Source organism: Osmerus eperlanus, chromosome 14 (assembly GCF_963692335.1).
Source record: "Osmerus eperlanus chromosome 14, fOsmEpe2.1, whole genome shotgun sequence".
Taxonomy (NCBI): domain Eukaryota; kingdom Metazoa; phylum Chordata; class Actinopteri; order Osmeriformes; family Osmeridae; genus Osmerus; species Osmerus eperlanus.
Window position 1 is genome coordinate 7917489 of NC_085031.1, and position 12472 is coordinate 7929960.

At 44.8% G+C, this 12472-nt stretch overlaps 1 protein-coding gene and 1 long non-coding RNA gene across 2 annotated transcripts; one reads left to right on the forward strand and one right to left on the reverse strand.

Moving 5' to 3' along the window:
• Positions 1-1457: 1457 nt before the first annotated feature.
• Positions 1458-2647, forward strand: LOC134033748 (uncharacterized). Its single transcript, XR_009932159.1, has 2 exons — positions 1458-1779; positions 2087-2647. It is a non-coding gene; the product is annotated as an uncharacterized LOC134033748 (long non-coding RNA).
• alpk2 (alpha-kinase 2) lies at positions 2643-10789 on the reverse strand. The gene is made up of 10 exons (XM_062478026.1): positions 8944-10789; positions 6210-7782; positions 5972-6119; positions 5491-5618; positions 5322-5363; positions 4784-5082; positions 4620-4708; positions 4308-4525; positions 4168-4216; positions 2643-4050 (listed from the first exon to the last, which is right to left on the reverse strand). The coding sequence occupies exons 1-10, from the start codon at positions 10156-10158 to the stop codon at positions 3849-3851; spliced, it is 3963 nt and encodes a 1320-aa protein (XP_062334010.1). The 5' UTR covers positions 10159-10789; the 3' UTR covers positions 2643-3848.
• Between the last annotated feature and the right edge of the window lie 1683 nt (positions 10790-12472).

A 12472-nucleotide genomic window follows, 5' to 3' on the forward strand; every position in this document is an offset into this window, starting at 1 on the left:
TCCAGAATTATATCAGTGACCCTAGTCAGTCGCCAAAAGTAGTTACTGTAGATTACTTCTGCTTTGTACATGAGACCAGTAGATGCTGGAGTTTATTGTAAATAAAATTCAGCTCATGCTTTTTAAAATAGTTGCAGAGCAGATGGATGACATCTGCTGGCTCACTGTATTGGTGGAACAAACGCATGGTAGCACAGAAAAACAATCCTCCCTTCCTAAAGACATACATTTTGCTTCTGAAATTTAATTTATCCATAAACTGGAGTAAGGCTCTTGTTTCACACAGGTAGTAGATATGGTGTAAGGCTGAGCCTGGGGCATGTGTGGAGTGAAAGGAACCTAGTTCATTCACACAGGCAATCTAATAGTTATCAGCTCCAAGGACAAGTAAATATAAGGTGGCCTTCCTGCCAGTCCTGGTACATTTTATCAAGCCCCCTTTCTCTGCTCACAAACAATCCTGGAGCCAAGCGTTTCTCTTCGTCTGTCATAAGAGAATGTCACAAAGGTCCCTTTAGACTGAATCTGTGCTGACAGTATCCTGGGGTTCTCAAAAGTCAGATTCTAAGTTGACGTGTACTGGGAAACGGAAAGGTAAAATACAAAGACATCTACAGAACACACAGACCAAGTCACGATCTCCAGGGTTAATCCTTATATTTAGCTTAGCCTTTCCAGCACAGGCCAAGGACCATGGTATCCATAGTTACCAGGATTGATTGGCAGCCTTGACCTGAGCTGAACTCAGACAGAAGTCAGTACAAGGTTCGAACCAGGCTTGACCGTAAGCTGCATTTGAACTGATCTTGTTTATAGAATTGTAGTGGTTCTGACCGGGACTTCTGTCTTGTAATAAGGAGCCAACCTGGGATTGAACACAAACATAACCTCTGATAACTTGATGCTAGCTCAACAGATTAGCAGTCAGTCACATGCATGTGTTTCTGTTCTTTTCAATGTCTCATGGAACAGATATATAAATAGTTTTGAGAGTGGTGACAGGAGCAAGGTGACTTTGGATCTCTCTGATATGTGGTTAATCACTGTACCTCGTTCATGCATCTATCCTGTCATCTTCTAAAGTGTCTAGTATTTTTATGAGCTGCCTGTGGAAACAGAAGCTGGTGGGGATCACTTGCTTACAATATATCTGAATAGTCATAGTAAATAAAAGCAACTCCCCAAACAAAAATTTATGTGTTCTGTAATATGAGCAGTTGGGACTTTTAGGATGTTATAGGTTGACCTAAAATAGAGAAGATTGTAAGTGAGAGTAAAATCTTGGTGTGGGCCTTCTGCCATACTGGGGCAGGTGGTTAGTGCTGCACCCCTCCTCCCATCCATCTCTACTGGTCAGGGTCGATCAATACTTCCCCGCAGCTTATCACAGAGGGTAGCTATCTGTTTGTCTAAACCCGCCTCTGGCTACATAAAGGCAGGGAATGTGGATACACGCACCCCAAATGGAGCGCAGAACGCCAGCCCTGCCTGCTGCATCTGGATGGAGGACTGGGAGCTGGACTGGACTCGTACTGCGACAGAGATGGAAGGACAGAGAGACAGCCATTGAGAGAGGGAAAGGGAATAAAAGAGACAGAGACACACAAAAGAATAAGGCCCAGAGATGGACTGGGTGGCAGGATGAGAAATCAATGAAAGCGAGGCCTTGGATTGAAATGCCTCGGACTGGAGGCAGAGGGAGAGCACTGCTGAGTGAACAGTGTGGAGTCAAGGGAGCGGCCAGAAGGAAACCCTGGGGCCCAAAGTGGAAGCCCCACAGTGAGTAACTCTAACTACCTGGAGACCCATGCTAAACCACATTTTTACACTCGCAAAGTTGATGTATTTTGTCATTTATTGAATTACATGAGAATCATCATCAGATAGAACTAGACTTCATTTTGACCATAATAGTATTTTGTGTGGCCAATATTTCACTGTTTGGCACTTAAATTCCAGACAGCAATCCTGATCCTTTTAGATGTCTCCAACAAGTAACTGATGATTCTCCGATGCCTTTCCACTTGTTATCAGTCTCTCACACTGTCATTTTCTCCCCCCCCCCCTCACCCTGTCACTACTTCAGGTGCTTCCTCCTTGTCTAATCTTCCTGAGCTTTGGAGTGTGACAATGGTGTTTGTGTCCTCTGCTATCAAACGCCATTATCACACCAAATAGCTAGGGTGAGAAGAGAACCACCTGGCCATGACTGTCTGCTGATGTCATTGCGTTCTTCAGAACTCACAAAACAAACAAACAGCCACCTATATGGATAACAGAGTTTTTTGTTTCCAGGTATAGCAACTTGCTGAGCAAGAAACCCTCCTTTTAGTCTGATCATCCGTGCACATACTTTATTTTAAATGGACAGTTACATTGAAATCAGATGAGTCAACTGTTACTGGGCAGAGTAGGGTGGGGAGGTCATAGAGTTAAACACTGTAGATGAGTGACACCTTGGCAACAACCAAGGACTCAGATGGTGACCCAGTTCTCTGTGTGCCTAGGTGGTGTTCATGGGTCTCTAATGCACAAATACTGTGATCCTCACAGACAAAAATACATGACCCATTTTGTGCCTGACAAAGCTTTAGTGTTGTGCTGTATTGTAAATGCATTCATATAATAAACATTTGTAAAGATTGAACCTTTATTGTACCATTTATTTTGCTCTTCAATCACATTCTCACGTTCTTTTGGACCAGGTGGTCTGCATTTTAAATCACAATGGAGCTGTCATGCCATGTCATTTCTGGCTGCCAAACTATGACTGTATGACATCAGAATAGATGGCTATGAAAATAGCCGACAAACAACAGTGACTATGTCGGTATCTGTAATCTCTCTCGCTCTCACACACGCTAACATAAACACAAATTGACAGCTGAGGAGGACCACTACCACCCATTGCACCACCCTACCTAATTCAGTAAGACAACCTAAATTACAGTAGCAGTGGTGTGAACAGTGTAGAGGCTGGCAGCTCAGATGTCAATGCACATCTCCCATAACCTCCTGGCAGGGTTAGAGGCACAGCCAGCATTCTGACTAGGTTGTATGAGACAGCTGGCTTAAGATGTCGGCAGGGAAGGCGGGGCTCTCAAGTGTTAGAATCACACTCTACCTCCCCTGGGACTTCTGTGTAGGTTAATAACTGGCAATCATTATAAATTTCCTTTAAACATTATAGTTAAAATATATGATTTAAGCTTTGGTTGTAGACTTCTGGATAATTTTATATCATACGTTATAAATATTTTGGTAATGTGGTGAATGTCAAGATAAAGTAAACAAAAAGAGTTAAAATTAGACAAAAAAGTATTTACTAAATAAACAAATTGTATTACACACTAGAAAATATACATAGATACTGAGTTTCGGAGATCACAATGTTTCATTGCCTTGGAACAAAACCAACACTTTCAGTCCAACTTCTACATACAATATTTTCACTTTTTAACTGTAGCAGAATAATCTTTCAGCTTACATTTTTTTATTTCACAAACTGCTGTATGTATTTATATGACACGTTAAATCAATCAAAATGTTCAAATGTGTCTTCAAAGTACAAAAAACTCAGATGCAACAAGATAACATTTTAGAGACAAATAGTTAATGTGAAGTCCAATAAAATATAAGACGTTTATCCTGTCCCCAAACTGCTGAAATACAAGAAATACACCTGTTAATCCGAATTAGTAGTTGGCCAGGATCAGAAGCACATTTGACTGATTTCTCCACAGTTTAGGCCCCCAGCCCAGATCAAAGCCCTAACAGCATGTGGTGCAACCTTGACTCCGCCATCTCCGACAGCCATCTAATGCCTGTGATCTGAGGGCATCGACCTATCAGAGCTTGCCCTTGACAGTGGGTCCAAATGTCTTTTTTTTAGGGGCAGGGTGTGCTTTAGGTTTAAGGGCAGAGACCACCTTCTTGGGTTTAGGCTGTAGAGATTTGAGTCCTAACAGCTCACAGTACTTGTTGCACAGGTGCAAGACTTTGAACTGGTCGATGAAGGATGTGGCACAGTTACCACGGAAACCTCGGTATCTGGATAAAGTAGACACAAGGCACAATTAGTGAATCCCAACCACAATCACTATACCCAATCAAATGTATCACATCGCTTTTTCTGTGTTCCTCTCTCTCAGTCATAAACATGCTCACCCTTTCTTACAGGTTGCGATTCCCACATCTGTCAGTCTCATTCCAACTCCTAGAGTGAGACGAGATATATGTTGCAAAAGAGAATGTCCTTGCTGTGCATGTGTTTATGTATACGTGCGTGAGCATTTGCTTTAACCCACCTTGCATGTCGGTGACCAGCAGGTTTCCTTCAGTCTTGTGGTAAACCCAGTGCTGGAAAGTGCAGCACTTCTGCCCAGCCTCTGAGTCGCGTCTCATGAGGTTGATCTCCTTCCCGTCCCTCACTGAGTACTTGACAAAGTCTCCCCGCAGCTCCTCCTCCAGGGTGGCATACGGGATGTCATTGGAAGGCCGGTGGACCAGGTAGATGGGAATGATCCTAAGATTGTCGCACAAACGCATACTCATATCAAGATCATAAATGTACTTATATGTCTGCTCAAAATTTTTCTCTTTAAAGAGGCAATACTCACTCTGGAACATCGCCAAAGGACTCCTTGGACTGGGCCACAACTGTGTAGGCCTTGATGTACTCTCTGGCTGTGTTCTGAACGTGGCACTCCTACAGACACACGCACCAGAACATTAGAACCTTGCAGAACTTGCTGGCCATTACCGGACAGACCTAACTACTTACCTCTACAGCCAGGTTGTAGTTCCTCTGAACCAGCTCCTCATTGTTCTTGGTCCCGTAGCTGATGGCGTTGTGGACCTTCAGCACGCAGGGGTGCCCAGGCATAAATACAGAGACCATGCCAGCCTGCATCTTAGTACGAAAGGCACGGCGGTGCATTCCCTCGCCAAAGTGGACCTTCTCTGTCACTACGCTAGCAGACTGGTCCTCTGCGAAGTGCTGGTCACACAGGAAGTCCTTGTGAAACAGCAGCCTGGAGCACTTGATCTCCTCTTCCTCCTCTTCCACCTCTGCAGGGGCAGCTGGAAGACATACATGAAAAATACCATGAACAACAACCTTCTGATTAATAGCCCGACTCCCTAACCGCTCAACCATCTGACCCCCACAAGACATCTTCAGGGAGCTGGTAGGACTCTACCATGCCTCGGTGGGTTGGTGCTGTTTTGGCAGCACATGGAGGACCAACCGCATATTAGGCAGGTGGTCATAATGTTTTGGGTCATCAGTGTATGTTCTTGAAATAGTCTTTATTTTGTACCTGGGATATTTCTCTGAGGGGGGATGATGATCTCACTGAGCACTGTGGAAGCGAGGTCACAAAACCAAAAAGGTGAGTTGCATTGTGGAGTCAGAATGAGATCTGCAGTGTTTGTTCACATCCTGCCTCCCTCCTTCTCTCTGGCAGAGGACGGGTGTTGCATTCATACCTTCATAGGTGAGGAGATAGTCCAGGGAGACGGAGCCATCAGGACATCTGAGGCAGCACTGGTACCTTCCCAGGTCCTTGTTAGACGCCTTGGAGAGAGTGACGGACACTCGACTCTCATCTCCTGCACTGGACGAAGAAGAGAGGCAGTTGGAAACACCACTCAACATGGCTCACGAGTCTCGACAGAAGACCAATACGACCATGTCTAAGTGAGACTGTTCTCACAGTGCCCTGTAAAACGTGATTCTTTTTTATGTGACGTTAGGAGATGTCACCCAGTGTCTGTGATTTGCTTTAGCCAAGTCTACATCAGAAGTGGGGGGGGGGGGTTTACTGGTGAAAACGTGCCTCTTCCTCCCACTCTAAATTGGGGTTGAATCATCACCACACTGGTTACGAAAGGCATTTGATCCTTGTGGTGGAGAAGAGCACCACCCAGTGGTGAGAAAAAAAACACCCAAGATAAGAAGCGGACTCACCTTCTATGGACCACAGCCAGGGCAGCACCGTCTCTGGTCCATGTGACTGTGTGGTCTGTGAACACAGCGGAGAACTGGCACCACAGACAGAGGCTCTGAGGGTCTTCATCAACGGGTCCTGCCTGGATGGGCTGTACCACTCTGGGCACTGGAGAAAGATGTGGACACACATTGGAAACCACCCTGGTACAAGTGTTACAGTTATTGGATTGAAACTTTGATTAGACTTTCCATTGACCTTCTATGTTTCTGTGAACGTTCTTCTTGACCACTTCACTGTAGGCTTTTTTCCGAGCTGTTTCCACAGGTGCCTTGGTCTCCTCTCCCCTCGCTTGGACAGAACACTCTGACTGCTGTGCTTTGGATTCCACCGCGTGCTTACCCAACTTCAGCTCAGAAACACGTCGCCGTTTGATGACATCATCACTCCGCTGGCCCAATAAGACAATATTCTGGGGTACCTTAGGGGCCACAGAGAGAGGTTCCCCTACAGAGACCCCTTTGTTAGTGACCCCCTCAGATGCATATTTGACAGCAGGTTGCTGTGGCTGTCTTTGAGGGTAATCTGTTTCACTGTTGTCTTTCTGACAAGCTGATGTTGGGTTACTTTGCCTGCTCATGGCAGATGCCTTGGCCTCAGTGATGTAATTCTTACCTTTTGCTATTTTCTGTTTAGCTCCATTCTCTACCTCCACCAATGGCTCAGCCTCGCTTTTCACCGCTGCATTCTGGGAGTGTTTTTTCTTTTTCTTACCATGGGCTTTTGCAACTTTCTCTGTGACGACAACGGTCTCTATGACGGTCACCAAGCTGTTGTCCTGGTTCTCATTGGTTCCCATATTCTCCTGCTGCTTTGAGGACGTTTGGTTTGGTCCAAGAATCTGGTTCTCCTGCTTCTTTGAAGCCTGCGGAGCTAATTGGTGACACAAATCCTTCTTGGAGCGTGTTTTCATCTCTGAAGTGTACTTGGCATGAGGCATCTTCTGGCCCATTTTCTGATCCACAATGCAGTGTCCATTGCCCGCCATAACAGTTTTGAAAACAGGTTTAAAACTGGAGGTCAAAGAGTCCTGGAGATCCAGTGTGACACAGGCAACTCGGTCTTCCTCAGAGACCACAAGGTTATCACCGGTCAGTATGACCAGATTGGATAGTTCTTTGCCAAGTTCCCTGAGTTCCTGTGCGTTTGTTGTCTTGTCATTGAAGGAAAACTCCTTCTTTTCACCAGAGTACGTGAGAGAATCTTTATTCAGACTCCAACTGGAGACAAACGTCAACTGTCCACGATGCCTACCTGACAAGTTGTTAACATGATTGTCCAAATTCGGCTTGTCAGTATTTCCTCTAAAGGATAGCCAGAGTTCGCTAGGTTGTGTACAGGGACAAGTGTGGCCTTTGGCACCATTGAAAGAGCTCTTGACACAGGCTGTCTCTCCTCCCAAAGCACTGTTTGACCTATGAGTGGAGCCAACACTGAGAGGAGCTAATGGCACAATAAAATGTGGACTCCCCCATGTTCCTTCCTTATTCCCCTCCTGGAGGGACGATGTGTTTAAGGACAAGTGTGTGCCCTTTCCTTGCAAGTCTGTGGTCACGAGAGTGTTCCTCTGGGTGTGTGTGGAGATGTGAAGCTCCGTCAACTGTTCGGCTGCTTTGCCACACACACACTCAACCTTGGTCGCCTCTTGACATGGGAAATGTGAGAGGCTTATTGCTGACCCATAACTCCCTGCGCCTCTCTCCTCCACCAGCGAAGCCAGCTGCGTCACAACGTCTTTCTCTGTCACCTTCCTCAGTACATCTCTACAACTCTGGAGAAACAAAGAAATTCACACAATTAAAAAAAAAAGTGGATTTAATCATTATGTTTACAAAACATTTTGTTACATTTTATAACATAGCTCATTCGTATTATTAAATGTACAGTAATCAAGGATGTATATGTGTTTATTTGACAGTTCCAACAAACATACAATGTTTTTGTATGTGACAGTTTTTGTATTGTAAAATTGTAGGTAGCTGTTAATGTTTTAGCTGGCAGTGTTTGGTTGAACATGTCATCCTCCACATTTCTCACATTACCGTTCACAGAGCATTCATGTCATAGACATACCTTTCTATGGAACGTCAGGACAGGATTGGACAAAACATCATGCTTACATGTCAGAGTTACTCTCTACATAAAGGGTCGTTCTCAGACTGCTAAAACAAACAAGCCCTCTTTATTCGCAGCCCTAGGGCAGAGCCAATCCAAAGTGGCCTCCACAGACCGGTCGGCCAGTGAGCTTCTTGAGACTGTGTATCCGCATGCTGGGGAAGGGGAGTTTCTGTTACATCGTCAGCTGTGCTCTCCCTTCACCCCCCTTGTCTGACACGCTTGCGATGCGTGCTTATATAACCGAACACCCGTTATAATTAGACGCCATTTTTATCCATCGGATACCTTATCTCTAGCCCTCCCATTTCCTTTCCATACCCTGCTGTCAGTCTGAAACACGAGTCCAGGCCTCGTGGACAAGATCAACTAAAAGACTGGTGGACTCCTTCCAATTTCCAAGCCAGAGTACTAAGAGGATGACTTGAGAACTGTGCCAGGTGACTATTCTTATGAACCAGTAGACTGATTTGGTCGAGAGCTCAGCTGGATAGGGATGACGTTAAAACATTGGGTGTTGCAGTGGAAATATTTATTTTGACTTGACTGTGGCTAGTGTGTTACCTTTGCACCATGCATGAATCATCAAGGGTACAATTCAAGGTGACATCACTCCAGTAAAAGGGTGTGATACATGAGTGTATGACCCTACTCTCCTAATTTACCAGCTTTCCCAAGAAAATATTCCCTTAAATGTAGCTGCTGAGAAACACACACTATACCATTTTGGTATTCAAAAAGCAATTCCAATAAAACACAGAGAATATTTTTTCAAAACTAATACCAAACATAAAAACCATAAATGATGAAATCCTACCTCTTTTTTATCCTTCTTCACAAAGGTATATTCACCCTCCAGGAAGGTATATTGACACTCACTGTCCTCTTCAGCAGACAATAAGAGAGTGTCTATTTCCACGCCAGCATCATAATTCCCTGTAAAAACTCTGTCTGATGGTGCGCCCACATTGAAAAGATATTGTTCAGAGGCCCGCGTGCCACAGAGTGAACACACAGATGAGAGTATGTCTGCAGGGCAGTCAAAGCTGTCATCTTGGGTGGCTTGGCTCTCTCTGGGCTCCTTATCTCCTTTCACTGATGATGTTTCCCTCTTCAACTTGGTTGTCTGGTTGTCTCTGACCTGGAACTGGGCTTCCTTAAGTAGTTTGCCTGGGATGGTAGGGCTGGTGGTGCTGAAACAGTGTTGCCCGGTGAGGATGGGGCTCTCTGTGCTGGGGCTGGGCTCCAACATCTGGTCCTGGATGGCCATGGGCAACTGTGGATGTCCCTGAGTGGCTGTTTGTGTTGGCGTGAAGGCTGCAATGAAGTCCTCAGGGACTTGTTCTTCGACTGCCCAGTCTGAAAGTGCGCTTGACCAGCTGTCTGCAGACAGCCACCTCTCAACCGGTGGCCTCAACTGGTCCAAGTCACTGCCAACCTGACCAATGACAGTGTCACAGGTGAAATCTGACACCTTTGTATTGTCGGCAGAGAATCTTGTCCAAGTCCTGCCCATGTCCAGAGAATGTCCACACTTGTCTAAAATAGCCCCCTCATTCTCCTCATCTGCCAAATATTGGCACGCGTCCAACCACAACTCATTAGAAGTGTCACTTTCTTCCTCCTCCGTGGATATGAAGATAACCTCTGGTGTCGTGGGCCTGATCTTGCTTGTTAAGCTCCCAACAGTGACAGAGGGCAGCTCGATTTCACGCTGGCCCATTTCTGACAGGCTCAGGGGCCCCTGTTCACTAATCCGGTTGGCTTCTGTTGTTGGATCCTTCGAGAGCAAGATTAAGACACGTGTGTCATAGTCAGAGTCACAGTTAGTCACATTGTCATCCACTGCACTGTCATCGACAGCTCTGTCATCCACAGCCTTGTCATCCACTGCCCTGTCAACCCTGAGACTGTACTCAATGGTCCCGATGGTAATGTTCTGAGGTGTCAGCACTGAGTCAGGGAGTGTGCCAGGATTGGAGATGCTGTCCTGGTCCATCAAGCTGTCTGGGAGACCTGATATGGGCTTCATAAGGAGATCAGGCTATTGGGTCTTAGAGGGGGCAGTCGGAGTTGTGATTGTGAAGAAATTGAAGGATTTACTGTTGGCATGTGTCAATCAAAATCAGCGATCAAGTGACAGTGATTTGCCTTATTAACATCTTGCATTAGATTATCCATTGTTATCTACATTTTACCATATTCAGTTGTATTGATTATTGTATTGCAGTCTTGTGAGTATGTCCCCTTTTACACTAGTGTATTTCCCATGTCCTGTGCTCAGACCGATAAGAAAGCTAACATAATATTCCAGGACTGCCTTTTATATTTATACGCCTTCTTTTCTTTATACCAGCTGTCATCTCTTGTCTCTGTTTTCTCTGTGTTCACTATTAAATTAGCTCTCTGACCTTCCTGCCTAAGAGAAACTTTGTAACAGGCGGTCTCTGTGTCTTTGATCTATTTATAATTCTTGAGTCCAATTGCTTGTCTGGTCTTACACTGTCCACTCAGCTGAGAAAGGCGTATAAACTCCAGAACTTAGACTAGAGTCACATCATTGGTGTTTTTTCCCCAGTAACCCCAGGGTGAAGGGTGTAGGCAGGGGTTGTGGCTTGACAGTGGAGAGGTTAGCGAACAGTAGATGATTGGCCTCTTCAGAATCAACCTGATCAGCTGTCATCTCCTCCCAAGCGGTAAAACTTCTCTATACACTTCTGTGAAGTCAGGGAGTGAACAAAACAAAGAAAGGAAGAAAACAGGCAGCAGCAGTTCATCAGCAGGTTTGAGCAACAGTGTTAAGTCTCATCACTCAATAAGCCCAATAACGCTCTCTAGCTGTCAGGTCACATCCAGGAATTCTACTAGACAGCTACACTAGTTGCTTGAACCATCAGATAACCTAATGACCTGATGTAGCCAGTGTGGTGCCATCCAGAGAGATTGGAGAGGACAGAAGTGTTGTGGGGTGGGTGGGGGGGGGGGGTTGTGTGGGGGGGTGCAGCCTGTTTTAGTTTCCAGGGAGGAGAAGAGGGGGCAGGGGCAGGGGGAAAGGCAGCCATTCTGGAAAAATACCAGTTCACCCAATGTCCTGCGTCGGTGGAATTCCATTGAGATTAAAGGGCGCCTGAACAGGGATATTTGCGATGTTTACCAAGACTAGAAAGAGACCTATTGACAAAATTCAGACTAGACTTTTATAAACCTGTTCCACACAGGTTCCATCTTCCCCTAAAACATCAACATGATCTGCCTATACTAATTATTGTTGTTTCCACAACACCTTTAAAAGATGTCAAGAATTGTATTTAACCATTGTTAAATACAATTGGTTGGTTGCATAGATGGCACATAGAATGCATCTGAGTGCCTATGCTGGAGATACACACAGATAATTTACTCGAATTATTGTTTTGATGCTGCCTAGGATCAACTATGTGACGTATCATGACTGTCACTGTGACCCATATCCCCCCTCCCCCCAGGTGAAAGGTCATACATTTGTTTGGTCTGACATTAAAGAACAATAAAGCTGTCAGCATGTGCTCCGTCTGCCCACATGCTGTATATGCCTGTCAGTATAATAACAGATCACATGATCATGACAGTGGGTTTTTCATCCGAATCAAAGGCTGCTCAAGACTTTCTAAATCTGCCTTGCTACCATAGCAAACTTATACATGTACCTCTGTAGAAGCTTAATGCAGTCCGGCAAATGTATAGGTCTCCATAAATGTCACTAACGTCACACTAGAACTGTCATCATCAACCAGGTGTTTTATTAAACAACCACTGACACACTACCTACATTTTGATGATCAACTCATCCAGCACAATCTGCAACAGTTTTGATTCATCAATAATCTATCTAAACAATTGATTTCAGAAATATCAAAGCAAATACTGAAACAATGATGAACACTTTGATTAAATTAGTTTTGGGCCCAACAACAACTATTTCCATGTCCATTTATTTTTTGTTCAGAATAAACACTTACAGTAAACACATTAGAGTGGACATCCCAAACAAGCCCTGTCAAATAACAACAACAGACCTCATATAACTTTAAGACAGTCTGGTGTCAGCATAGAGAGGGGTATTTCCAAAAGGCTTTTACATACCTTTTTTACATCCGCGTGGTTGATTATACAGACTGGACATGGGGTACAAGCTCAAGCTTAGCCAAAGGGGCTCCTATTTTTAGCTGTTGCCCCCCTCAAGTACAAAGTCAGTTACCTGATAGCAAGGACACATGCCAATCCTGAGGACCTAACACATACTCTATATTTCTGTCGTTTTCACTGACGATTACCCTTACAAACATCCAGTTCTAACGTGTTAAAAA

Coding starts and splice junctions, on each gene's coding strand:
- alpk2 (XM_062478026.1), bottom strand. CDS start 10,158: ATGAAGCCCATATCAGGTCTCCCAGACAGCTTGATGGACCAGGACAGC. Junction 4,217..4,307: donor GCTGGTCACCGACATGCAAG/GTGGGTTAAAGC, acceptor GTCTCACTCTAG/GAGTTGGAATGAGACTGACA. Junction 4,051..4,167: donor ATCGCAACCTGTAAGAAAGG/GTGAGCATGTTT, acceptor TACTTTATCCAG/ATACCGAGGTTTCCGTGGTA.